The following is a 12,741-nucleotide window of genomic DNA, read 5'->3' on the forward strand; positions in this document are numbered from 1 at the left end:
AGTTTTTCATGATATTCTCATAAGATATTCAGTATTTCTATGTTATTTGATGTAATTTCTCCATTTTCCTTTCTTATTTTGCAAATTTGTGTTCTCTCTTTTTTCTTCTTTGTGAGTTTGTCCAGAGGTTTGTCGATTTAATTTATTCTTTCAAAAAACTAGCTTTTGGTTTGATTATTTTCTTTATTTTTTAAATCTCTATTTTATTTATTTCCTCCCTGATCTTTATTGTTTCCTTCCTTCTGCTGCCTTTTGGGTGTTTTTGCTCTTCTGTATCTAGTTCTTTTAACTGGTGGGTTAGATTGTTTATTTGATATTGTTCTTATTTGAGGAAGGCCTGTATCTCCCTAAACTTTCCTCTTAGCACTGATTTTGCTGCGTCCCAAAAGTTTTGTGTGGTTGTGTTTTCATTTTCATTTGTCTCAAGGTATTCTTTAATTTCAACTTTGATTTCATCATTGACCCATTGGTTTTTTTAATAGCATGTTGTTTAATCTCTATGCTTTCCTTTTTTTCTCCTTTTTTTCTCCTTAGTTTATTTCTAGTTTCAATGGCATTGTTGTCAGTGAAGTTGCTTGAGATAATTTCTATCTTCTTAAAATTGTTGAGGCTTCTTTTGTGACCAAGTACATGATCAATCCTACAAAATGTTCCACGCGCACTTAAAAAGAATATATATCCTATTCTAGGGGGTTGTAGTGCTCTGAAAATATCCACTAAATCTAATTTTTCTATTGTATCATTTAATTTCTCTGTTGCCTTCTTTACTTTCTGTCTGGAAGATCTGTCTAGTGATGTTAATGTGGTGTTAAAATTTCTGACAATGATTGTATTCCTATCAATTTCCCCCTTTATCTCTGTTAGTAGTTGTTTTACGTACTTAGGTGCTCATGTTGGGTGCATATATACTAATGATTGTAATATCCTCATCTTGTATTGCTCCCTTAATCATTATAAAATGTCTTTATTTATCTTTCTTTCTGGCCCTTGTTTTAAAGTCTATTTTGTCTCAAATCTGTTCTGTTACATCTGCTTTTTTGGCATTTCCAGTTGCATGGAAAAGCCTTTTCCGTCCATTCACTCTCAATCAATATGTGTCCTTCTCCCTAAAGTGTGTCTCTTGTATGCAGTGTATTGAAGGTTCTTGCTTTATTATCCAGTCTGCCACTCTGTCTTTTGACTGGAGGATTTAGTCCATTAACATTTACAATAATTAATGATCGATGAGTGTTTATTTCTATTTTGAACTTTTTTTTGCAGTTGATTTGCTATTTCTTCTTTGTTCCTTTCTTCTTCCTTTTGTGGTATGGTAACTTTGTTTTGTATCATCTTGGATTGTATTTAGTTTTTGTGACTCACTTGTAAGTTTTTGGCTTGTGGTTACACTTTTTTGTAAGTTTGTTAACCAATTACTGTAACTGTGTGTACTAAACAGATAGAAATGTAATCTCAAACCCATCCTACTGAGAATAAAATATTTAAAAAAAAAGAAGAAGGCTTTTCTTGCTTCCCTCTCCCACTCAATGATTTAGATATCTTCTTTTACAGTTTCATGTTTATTCTATTTGTAATTCATGGTAGTTATCACCTTTCCAGTTATGAGTTCTCATTCCTGTAGCATCCTGCTTCTTTTCTATTTAGAGTAGACCTTTCAATATTTTTTTTGCATGGGTTTAGTGTTGCTAAAGTCTTTTAGTTTTTGCTTCTCTGTGAAATTCTATATCTCTCCTTCTATTCTAAAGGATAGCCTTGCTGGAGAAAGTATCCTAGGCTGCATCCTTTTTTTCATTAAGAACTTTGAATATATCTTGCCACTTCCTTCTGGCCTATAGTTTTTCTGTAGAGAAATCAGCTGAGAGCCTTCTGTTGTAACTCACTCTTTGTTTTTCTCTTGCTGCCTTTAGGATCATTTCTTTATCCTTCAGTCTGGCCATCTTGATTATGATATGTCTTGGTGTGGGTCTCTTTAGGCTCTTCCTGTTTGGGAACCTCTGAGCCTCCTGTGCTTGGGTGTCTGAATCCTTCTTTAGGTTTGGGAAGTTTTCAGTCATGATTTCTTTAAATACCTTTTCCATCCCCTTTGTTCTTTCTTCCCCTTCTGGAACCCCTATTATGCATAGATTGGCATGCTTTATATTATCAGATAGGTTCCTTATATTGCTTTCATTGTTGTATATTTGTTTTTCTCTCAGCTGTTCTGATTGGGTGCTTTCTGTTGTCCTGTGTTCTAGGTCACTTATTTGTTCCTCTGCATTATCTAGCCTGATTTTTACAGCCTTTAGGTCAGATCTCATTTCAGCCAATTAATATACCAATTCTAATTGGCTCTTCTTTATAGCTACTATTTTGTTTTTGGCATATTTTATGTCTCTAAACACTATCTCTTTTAGTTCCTTCAGTAATTTGATCACTTCTTTTTTGAAATCTTTATCTAGTAGGCCATCAATGTCTATTTCATTGATCGTTCTTTCAGGGGATTTCTCTTGCTCTTTTAATTGGGAATACTTCTTCTGCTTTTTCATACTGCTCATATCTCTCTGGCACTGTGGCTTAAGGAGTATCAGTTATCTATTGTGGTCCTTAAAGGAGTTTATTTATTTATCTATCTAAAGCCTATGTGGAAATAAAACTTAAAAATGAGAGAGAGAATTTTAAAAGAATGGAGGAAAAGAAGGTTTGAAGACAGTGTATAATCAATAATAGAAGAGGAAGTTGAAGCAGAATAGCAGTTGAGTTGAGATGTCTTTTAAAAGCCTTAATAAAATGAAGAAAAATATCAAAACACAATATTTAAAACCTGTGAATAATCAATAACAGATCAAAACCAAGAGAATTAAAAATGAAATGAGAACTGTAAATGTATAGAACTGTTTAAAAACTAAGGATTAAAAAGTTAACAGAAAATAAAACAGGTATAAAAAGATTTAAAAAACAAAGATGCATTCTCCTAGAGACTGTGCACTCTTAATGGTTTTATTGAGAGGTCTTTGTGTCTTCACCCTGTTTCACGAAATCAGCTTGCTCTGTTGGCCCCCTCGTCTGTGCTACTCACAGTGTCCGTCAGCAAGAATATCGTGCACCTCCAACACTGGGTCAGGTGCTGCTCTCCTTCGTGGTGGGCAGGTTGGTCACTCCCTCTCCAGATGCCACAGTCAGTGCTGTGCCAGTTGCTCCATAGGTGGGCTCAGCTTCAAGAATAACAGCTTTATGGAGGTATAATTCACATACCATAAAATGCAGCATTTGAAAGTGTGCATTAGTGTTTTAAGTACATTTCAGGGCTTTGTAGCCATCACTCCCAAAAGGAACTGGTACCCTTTAGTAAGTCAGTCCCTAACCTTCCTTTTCCCTTAGCCCCCAGCAGCTACAACTGTACTTTCTGCCTCTATGTATTTGCCTGTTCTGGGCATTTCATATAAGTAGAACCATACAGTATGCTGCCTTATTTGATTGTCATCTTTCATTTAGTGTGACGTAGTCTGGACTCATCAATGGTGTAGCATATATCAGTACCCAAATTCCTTTATGTGTTCAAATAATATGCCGTTGTTATAAATACTCCACATTGCTTATCCATCCATCAGTTGATGATGAATAATTCTGCTGTAAATGCTCATGGACAAGTTTTTGTGTGAACACATATTTTCAGTTCTCTAGAGGATATATCAGAAAATGCAATTGCTGGTATTTATTCTACTTTTAAAATTTTGAGGAATTGCTAAAGTAGTTTTTAAAGTGACTGCACCATTTTATATTTCCAGTAGTAATGTATGAGGAGTCCAGTTTCTCCACATCCTCATCAACACTTTATTACCGGGTTTATAGGTACATATTTATATATCCTATATCATAAATATTTGTCATCCTAGTTGGTATGAAGTGGCATGTCATTGTGCTTTTGATTCTGTTTCCCTAATGCCTACTGATGTTGAACATCTTTTTATGTGCTTATTTCCCATTCGTATGTTTTTTGGAGAAACATCTATTTAAATTCTTTGCCCATTTTAATTGTATTTGTCTTTGTATTGTCATGTTTTAAGTCTTCTTTGTCTATTCTGGATAAAAGTTCCTTATCTTGGAAAATATTGGAAATAATTTCATCCATCCTGTGGATTGTCTTCTTACTTTCTTGATGAAGTCCTTTGAAGCACAGAAGTTTTTAATTTTACTGAAGTCCAGTTTACTTGATTTTTTTCTTTTGTTGTTTGTGCTTTTGGTGTCATATATTACAAGTATTTGTAATCCAAAGTCCTGAAGATTTTCTCATTGTTCATTTTCTTAAAGTTTTATAGTTTCAGGTCTGTGATTTATTTTCAGTTAACTTTCATATATGGTGTTAAGATAAAAGTTCAGTTTTCTTTCTTTCCAGGTGTATGTGCAGGCGTTCCAGCATCATTTTTCTAAAGATTATTTTTTCCCCATTGGATTGTCATGGCACCTTTGTCAAAAATTAAATGGTTACGTGTAAGAGATTGTTTATGGACTCTCAGTTCTTTTCTCTCAATCTATTTTTCTGTCCTTTATGCAAGTACCACACTGTGTGGATTAGTTTTGTTAGTGAGTTTTGAATTTGGAAACTTCAAATCTTTGTTCTTTTTCAAGATTGTTTTGACTATTCTGGGTATCTTGCATTTCCATATTAGTTTTAGGATCAGCTTGTTCATTTCTGCCAAAAAGCCAGAGTTGCATTGCATCTATAGGTCATTTTGAGGACAATGGCCATCCTAACAATAATAAGGCTTCTGATCCATGAACACAGAAGAGCTTTCCATTTATTTTAGGTCATTTTTAACTTCTATCAGTAGTATTTTAGTTTTCTATATACATGTTTCAGACATTTTTCTCCGTATTCCACATATTTTTCTTAATATTCCTAAGTATTTTATTCTTTTTGATGCTATTGTAAATGAAAATGTTTCCTTCATTTTATTTTTAGATTATTCTCTGCTGTTGTATAGAAATATAATTACTTTTTTATATATTGATTTGTGTCTTACAATTTTGGTCAGACTGGGTTACTAATTATAATAGGATTTTTTTTCTTTTCTCTCTTTTTATTCCTTTGTCAATTCCTTGTGATTTTAATATATAATATCATGTCATCTGGAATCAAAACAGTTTTATTTCTTTCTTTCTAATCTAGATGCTGTATTTTCTTTGTTTGCTTTGACTTGAACCTCTAGTACAATGTTGATTGTGTGAGGAAATATTTCAGTCTTTCAACATTATGTGTGATCTTTGCTCCAGGTTTTTCATAGGTGTTCTCTGTCAAATTGAGGAAGTTCTCTTCTATTTCTAGTTTTTATACATTTTTTTCTATTAGTATGGCATATTACATGAATTGACTTTTGTATGTTGAACTGCCTTTGCATACCTGGATACATCCCACTTAATTGTGGTCTATTTTATATGTTACTGGATTGGATTTGCTTGTATTCTGTTGAGGATTTTTGCATTTATATTCATAAGAGATAGTCTTTAGTTTTCTTGTGATGCCTTTGTCTGGTTTTGGTATCAGTGTGATACTAGTCTCATTGAAAAAATTGGGAAGTGTTCCCAACTCTTTATTTTTAGACGAGATTGTGAAGCATTGTTTTCTTTTTTTGTTTGTTTTTGTTTTTGTCTTTTCTTTAAGTAGTTGATGGAATTCACCAGCAAAGCCATACGGGCCTAGCATTTCCTTGTGGGAATGTTTTGGATTACTATTTTCGTCACTAATTACTGTAGGATTATTTGAATTTTCTATTTCTCCTTGAATTAGCTTCAGTCATTTATGTCCTTCTAGGAATTTATCCATTTCATCTAAATTATCTCATTTATTGGCTATATAATTATCCATAATATTCCCTTATATTACTTGTTATCTTTGTAAGGGCAGTAGTGACATCCTTCCTTTCATTTCTCATTTTAGTAATTTGAATCTTCTCTTTTTTAATATTAGCTAAAAATTTGTCAATTTTGTTGATCTTTTCAAAGAACCAACTTTTCTTTTTGTTGATTATTCTCTGTTGTTCATCTATTCTCTATTCCATTTATTTCTGCCTTTAGTATTTTGATTAGAATGTTTAATTCATTTACATTAATGTAATTTCTTATCAGGTTGAAGGTACATCTGCTATCTGCTTTCTATATGTCTTTTTTTTATCCATTCCTCTATTACTACACTTTTTTGTTCAAAGTAGGCATTTTCAAGTGTTCCATTTTAATTTGTTGTTTATTTTATCTTTTTTCCTCCTCCTCCTCCTTCTCTTCCTCCTCCTTACTTCTCCTCCATTGCCCAGAAGATTATAATTAACATCTCGTTTTAAAGCAATCTAGTTCACATGAATGCCAACTTAATTTCAATAGTGCACCAAAATTTTGCTTTGGTATCAATCTTTTCCCTCCCCCTCCTCATGCTGCCACTGTCTTACAAATTACACCTTTATGCATTTATAAGCACATCTACACAGTTTCATAAGTATTGTTTTATGCAGTTGTCCTTTACATCAAATACAACAAAACATTTACATGTAATACTCGATTTATACTGTTTTATTTTTTTACTCATGTAGTAGTGCTCTTTATTTTTCAGGTGAGTGTCCTTTCATTTACACCTGCTGGATTATCCTTAGTATTTCTTGTAGGGCAGGCCTGTTAGCAATGGATTCTTTCAGATTTTGATTTTGTAGCAGTGTCTTAATTTCTCCTTTAATTTTTTTAAAGAATCATTTTGCTGGCTATAAAATACTTGGTGACAGTCTTTTCCTTTTATCACTTTGATGATATCGTCCTACTGCCTTCTAGTCTCCATGGTTTTTGATGAGAAATCAACTGTCTTACAGAGGAGCCTTTCTATATGTTGAGCCACATTACTCTTTCTGCTGTCAAGATCCTTTGTTCTTCTGTTTTGACACACTGAGTCTGATGTGCCTATTTTAGATGTCTCTATGTTTATACCACGTGGAGTTTGTTGAGCTGCTGGGATGTACAAATTAATGTTTTCATCAAATTTGGGAAGTTTTCAGCTATTATTTCTTTATATATTCTTTCTGCCCCTTTTATTCTCTCCTACCTTCTGGCGCTCCCATTATGTGTGTATTGGTATTGTGGATGGTGTCCCACCTATCTCTGACACAGTGTTCATTTTTTTTCATTCCTTTTTCTTTCTGATCCACAGACTGGATAATCTCAGTAGTTTTAATTTAACTGACTTTTTCTTCAACAAATTCATATCTACAGAGAAACCTCTTATTGAAGTTTACATTTTAGTCATTATATTTGTATTTCTAGAATTTCTGGTTGGTTTTTAATATAAATTTTATTTATTGATATTCTCTGTACAATGAGATGTTCACATAATTTAAATCTTTAGGCATGGTTTCTGTTAGTTTTTTGAACATATGTGTAATTGCTTATTTATGTCTTTGTCTAGTAAGTCCAGTGTCTGGGCTTCCTCAGGGAGTTTCTATTGACTACTTTTTCCCCTGTTATGGCCAAATTTTTCTTTTTCTTCATACATCTTGTAATTTTCTTTTGAAAGCTGGACATTTAAAATATTACAATGTGGCAGATCTGAAAGCCAGATTTTCCTCATCTCAAGGGTTAATTGTTGCTTCCATTGTCATTGCTGCTGCAGCTATTTATTTAGATACTTTCCTGAGCAAATTCTGTAAAGTCTGTATTCTTTATCATGCATGGCCATGAGATCAGTGTGTGTGAAGAAAGCCTAGTTGTCATCACTGTAATAATGATTGGACAGTGATTTCTTTCAATGCCTGGAGCCAGTCATTTGAGCTGTTGCCCGGTGGCTGTGTCTGTGTGCTGAGGGATGCCCTCAGCAACGGCAGGTAGTCTGCAGCTCTTCCATAGCCTTTAGTTCTTGCTTATGCAGAACCTCAAGTTCAGCCAGAGTTGAAGGCTTAAGATTATCTCAGATCTTTCCTTGCCCTGTGCCACACATGTGTACGGCCTTCTACAATTCTCAGAATTTTTTGGAGCTTTTTAACCCTACCTTCACCCCCAGAACGTCTCATTACTCAATTTTGCCTTCTAAGTTTCCTAGTCAGCACCTAGTTAGCCTCTACTGGTCCCACTGCCTCAGGCAGTTGTAATGTTAGATACTCACTGCTGATTGTTTTCCACAAACACTCTGGGGACAGGCTGTTTGCACAGCATGAGTTTGTGATAGGTCAAATAGTGACAGCTCTCTGGGGGCGGATTTTTTGGGTAATTTTAAATCACTTTTGCCCCTACCTTGATTGTGAGACTATTGCTTTTAAAGGCCACCATTTAGGTGAGGATACAGGGATGGGGTAGATCAAGTTACAATGCCACAAAACTCACTATCTTTATGGAGATTTAGCTGTTTTTTTTTTCTCAAAAAAACACTCCCTGGATTGCTGGAAGTCTTGGTTTAATTTCCAGAGTTCTACAGAGTTGAATTTTGACAAATTTTGCCATTGTCATTGCTTCATAGAGGAGTAAGTTTTCCAAGATGTTTACTCAGATAGTCTAGAAGTGTATCCCATTTGCATTTGTTTTTAACTGAGTTACTTGCAAGACTAACTAATTCTACAGCTCCAGCCCCATTCACATAAGAGTCCACCTGCATGGCTTCTCCTACAGGGAGCAGTGTGCAACCTGTTGTCAGATTGTTGTTTATCTTATTAAAGTGTAGGGGTATTCAAAAATATGTTCATGAATAGCCTTTTGTCATTTTTACAAGTTATGAAACTTCCACTAGTCTGTGGCTATTTTTTCCCCTCACTTTTCATTGCTTTGATGAAGTTCTCACTTTTAAGAATTTTCAGTATACCAGTTTGTGGATGCTGATCACACGGGTGAGGCATTTAACTACTGTCTAAACCTCAGTCTTTGGTCTGATTCACTGTCTAAAGCATCTGAACACATCTACTGAACACAGTATACCAATGGATGCTGGCAGCCCTAATTAAAAAAATGCTTTTTAAGTAAAGCAAAAAATATTAACTTTGACACTGGAAAAGACAAATCTCAAATTTCCTTGCTGATCTTGCTTTCTGTGATCATGAGCTACATCATGTTTTTAGAGCCGACAGGCATATTGAGCTACTGATTTTATTTCATCAGATTTTAGAATGCAGAACACATTTCAGACCCACTTAATAGCACCATATGTGTATCTTTAAGGATATGTACATATGATGATGTCTTTATTATAAGTACCTTATTTTAAGTACCTACTGCTGTGCACCTCATTAAGGAAAGCTTGAAACTGCAGTACTGAAATTTTTCATACCACCATCATACCGTAGCATCTCTTATGCACTTAGATGTTGTGTGGCAGAGTATTCTTCTGCTCCCTAGAAATGATCAATTTTGAAGGGGAAAAAAAAACCCTCCTCAAATAAATATACTCCAAATCACACACTTATCTGAACAATGGCCACCATTTTAGTCCACATCAATCCATCTACTCATACTGACTCAGAGTCCTCAACATAGACAATCCACCCCTGAAGTCAGGATCCTCAGCACACGTTCTATCCCCTCCCCATTCCTTGTTGATTCTGACATACTTTTGTCCAACGCGTCCTGCCAGTCTCTTCGCTGCCTGACTGCAGTTTTTAATTTTTACCTTTGAGTTCCAGGCTGCGCCTAGTGATTTCCAGAAAAACACCAGACACCTGGCTCATCAGGAGGGGTGGGGAGGATTTCAGGAAGCTGTTAACCTAACTCACTTGCAGATCAGTGAGTGGCTATTGTGAGCATTCCTTCTAGATCTCTGCCATGCCGGCTGCATCCACCCCAGCAAAATAACGTAGCTCCTCCAACCACCTCTGCCTCCATTCATCTGGGTTTCTGCTTTCAGTCACACTCAGATGCTGCTGATGGGCATTATATATATATATTTTTTAATTGAAGTATAGTCAGTTACAATGTGTCAATTTCTGATGTACAACACAATGTTCCAGTCCTTCATATTCACATATATATGTATGAATTCCTTTTCATATAATTTTCACTGAAGTTTATTACAAGATATTAAATATTGTTCCCTGTGCTATACAGAAGAAATTTAGTTCTTTTAGCTATTTTTATATATAGTAGTTAATATTTGCAAATCTCAATCTCTGATGGGCATTTTTAAAGCCACATCTGGAAGCCTTGTTGCAGAAGAGTCTGAGAAATATATTTTCAACCTCATAGCCTTTTGGTTAGGAAGTTGGAATAAAGGCTGAGCTGGCTCACCTAACTTGTCTGCCTATGTGAGTAAAGAGGTCTGGAGTTTCAAGTCCCAATGAAATGTCCCAGCCCTTCAGTAGCAAACTCTTAAAGCAACCAAAATGCTCCCATCTACCAGAGCAGGACTTGTCCTTAGACACTGCTGGACATAACCACCGATGTTGTCTAAGGCATCGTCTTCATCTGGTGCACACTTTCTTTAGATGTGTAATATCCTGATTAACAGGACAAGCTGGTTTGGATTCCCAAGGCCACAGGCAGCCTTCTGCCTGACTTTGGAGTATATATAGTCCTCTCTCAGATCAGCTAGAGCAGCCTGGTGTGTGGTTTGCCAGAGAATGTGGGTGCAGTGCTCCCCACCAGAGTCCTACCAGTTGTTTTATTGCAGGAAGAGAGAGAGCAAAAGAGACAGAACAGGAAGTTCTTGTCCAGCCTCAAACAGTCACCCCCGTCCAGGGCTCTTGCTCTGGGACACACAGAAGTGCAGGTCAGCAGCGATGTGGCCCCGGTGTACTCCAAAACATGGTGTGGTTGTACTGGGCTATCTGTGTCTTTCATGGGCCCTGCAAAGTTCTCGGCTTTGTGAAATGGGGAACTAAGGGACTCCCACCCATGGCTTTAGCTCCCAGGGTTTGTACCCTTACGGGTTTTGAGGATTTGCTGGCAACTCATTCTTTTTCACCGGGTCATTTCTCAGTTACACGGCAGTCCTGTGACTTCCTTATCAGAACTGCTCCATAAATTCGGGATTTAGTGAAAGATGCCATTTTAGCCTGTAAGTTCAAGTTCAGGGAGGAGGAGGAAGACAGCACAGATCAGAATTGCTGTTTTTCTTTTTTTGTTATTGTTTTCATAAGGCATCTCCTGTTGTCAAATAGACACTGAGCAGATGAATGACTGTTACACTCCCATTTGAAGGATGAGGAAAATGACACTCAGGGAGAGGAGGCAAACTTCCTGAGGTTCCAAAGACAAAACGGATGAGCACAGAATAAGATCCCTGCAAATTTCTTGGCTGCCATCAGCCTTTAGGTCAATGACAGAGTGCCGTGTGTAGTAGTAAAGTTGTAGCGTGCTTTCAAAAGGGTGCAGATGTTCTTGTTTTGTTGATACAATCACACTGTTTTGTCTGGGACTCTGAAAAAGAGAAATGGGTTAGAAAATGTTGATTTCTCATCCTTGGTCCTTCCTCCCCCTCACAGATATGGACCCTTCCATCTGTAGCAGGAATAAGACAGCCCCAGCCTTCCCGTCTCATGAGATCAGTACTCATTCATTTCATTCCTGCCCACCAGTAGGTGATAAAGCACAGCGAGATTTTCATGTCCTGCTTCACTGATTCTTGTGAAATTAGGTGTTTGAAGATAGAAACTCATGAAAGGAAGCTGCCTTTTTTTATATAAAGTGCAGTAATTTTCCTAGCAGAGAAGGAAATTGAGGATTTTCTTCATTGAAAATCAATAGAGATTTCAAGAGCATCTGTATTTCTGATGCATAGATTAAAATGACAAAATCTAGAGGGATTACCGAAACACAAGGAAGATACCAAAAGTGTCTTTAAAGAGCTTTTCTAAGACTGGGCTTGTAAAGAGACTGTTAGTTGACAGAGACCCTCTTCTCACCCATAGTCCCTCTCCTTAGGTTGGAAAGGGCCTGCGCTTCCCATGTGTGCATTCCTGGTGCTTCAAGTGAGTTGTAGGTTAGGGCGGTGCACATGGTGCTCCCTTCAGTTTGTCCATCCTAAGTAACCCCTGGCAGTCAGAGGGCGAGTGTGTTGCAACGACGTGAACCATTCACCATGCTCTCCGTGGTGTGTGCTCATCTCAGCTCATCCAGGCTCAGGTGATGGCAGAGCAGAGAGTGGTGGCAAGAGGTCAGCCATGAGTAGGAGGGAGCAACTGGAGTGAGCTGGGGCCCAAGTGGCTAGGAGTTCCAGGTTGAATTCCCAGGACTTCCCACAGCTCATTCATTCAGCTAATACTTCTTCTGCACCTGTCATGTGCTGGTGCTTCCATTGTGAACAGAACCAAATCCCTGTCCTCATGAAGATGACGTTCTAGTGGACATAAGAAATGATAAACGCAGAAGCAGATCCAGGTCAGGACACATGGGTGCTGTCTATTTTGGAGTGCACAAGGTGAGATCCTTTGGGAAGGAATGTATGATACAGGAAAATGTGGGGGAGAGGATGGCCGTATCCCAGGTCTTATTTGGGTCCCTGAGATGCACCTCGTGATGTGTGGGTCCTTGGTTTGCACAGGAACGAATCCAAGAGAGAGCCACAATTCAGTAAATGTAGATTTATTCAGAGAGATATATACTCCACAGACAGAGTGGGCTGTTTCAGAAGGCAACAGAAAGGCCATGAGGCGTGAGGGTTGGGTGCTCCAGTTTAAAGGAAAAGTAGATACACACTCCACAGACAGAGTGTGGGCTGTCTCCCTCAGCAGAGAGAGCAGCCACGAGGTGTGGTTGTTAGTTTTTATGCCCTCAGTATCTTCATATGCTAATAAGTGGGAGGAATATTCCAACCGC

The 12,741-nt window shown here is 37.1% G+C and overlaps 1 protein-coding gene and 1 long non-coding RNA gene across 2 annotated transcripts in view; one reads left to right on the plus strand and one right to left on the minus strand.

Moving 5' to 3' along the window:
- The window catches only part of LOC140694506 (uncharacterized), a 48,060-nt gene that overhangs the window by 10,431 nt on the left and 24,888 nt on the right, over positions 1-12,741 (plus strand). The window lies entirely within an intron of this gene.
- Positions 11,283-12,741, minus strand: part of LOC140694505 (netrin-1-like) — a 171,713-nt gene continuing 170,254 nt past the window's right edge. The window contains 1 exon segment of the mRNA XM_072957723.1: positions 11,283-11,343. Within this exon segment, the coding sequence (XP_072813824.1) occupies positions 11,322-11,343 (22 nt within the window). The 3' untranslated portion in view covers positions 11,283-11,321.

Source organism: Vicugna pacos, unplaced genomic scaffold (genome assembly GCF_048564905.1).
Source record: "Vicugna pacos unplaced genomic scaffold, VicPac4 scaffold_21, whole genome shotgun sequence".
NCBI lineage: Eukaryota > Metazoa > Chordata > Mammalia > Artiodactyla > Camelidae > Vicugna > Vicugna pacos.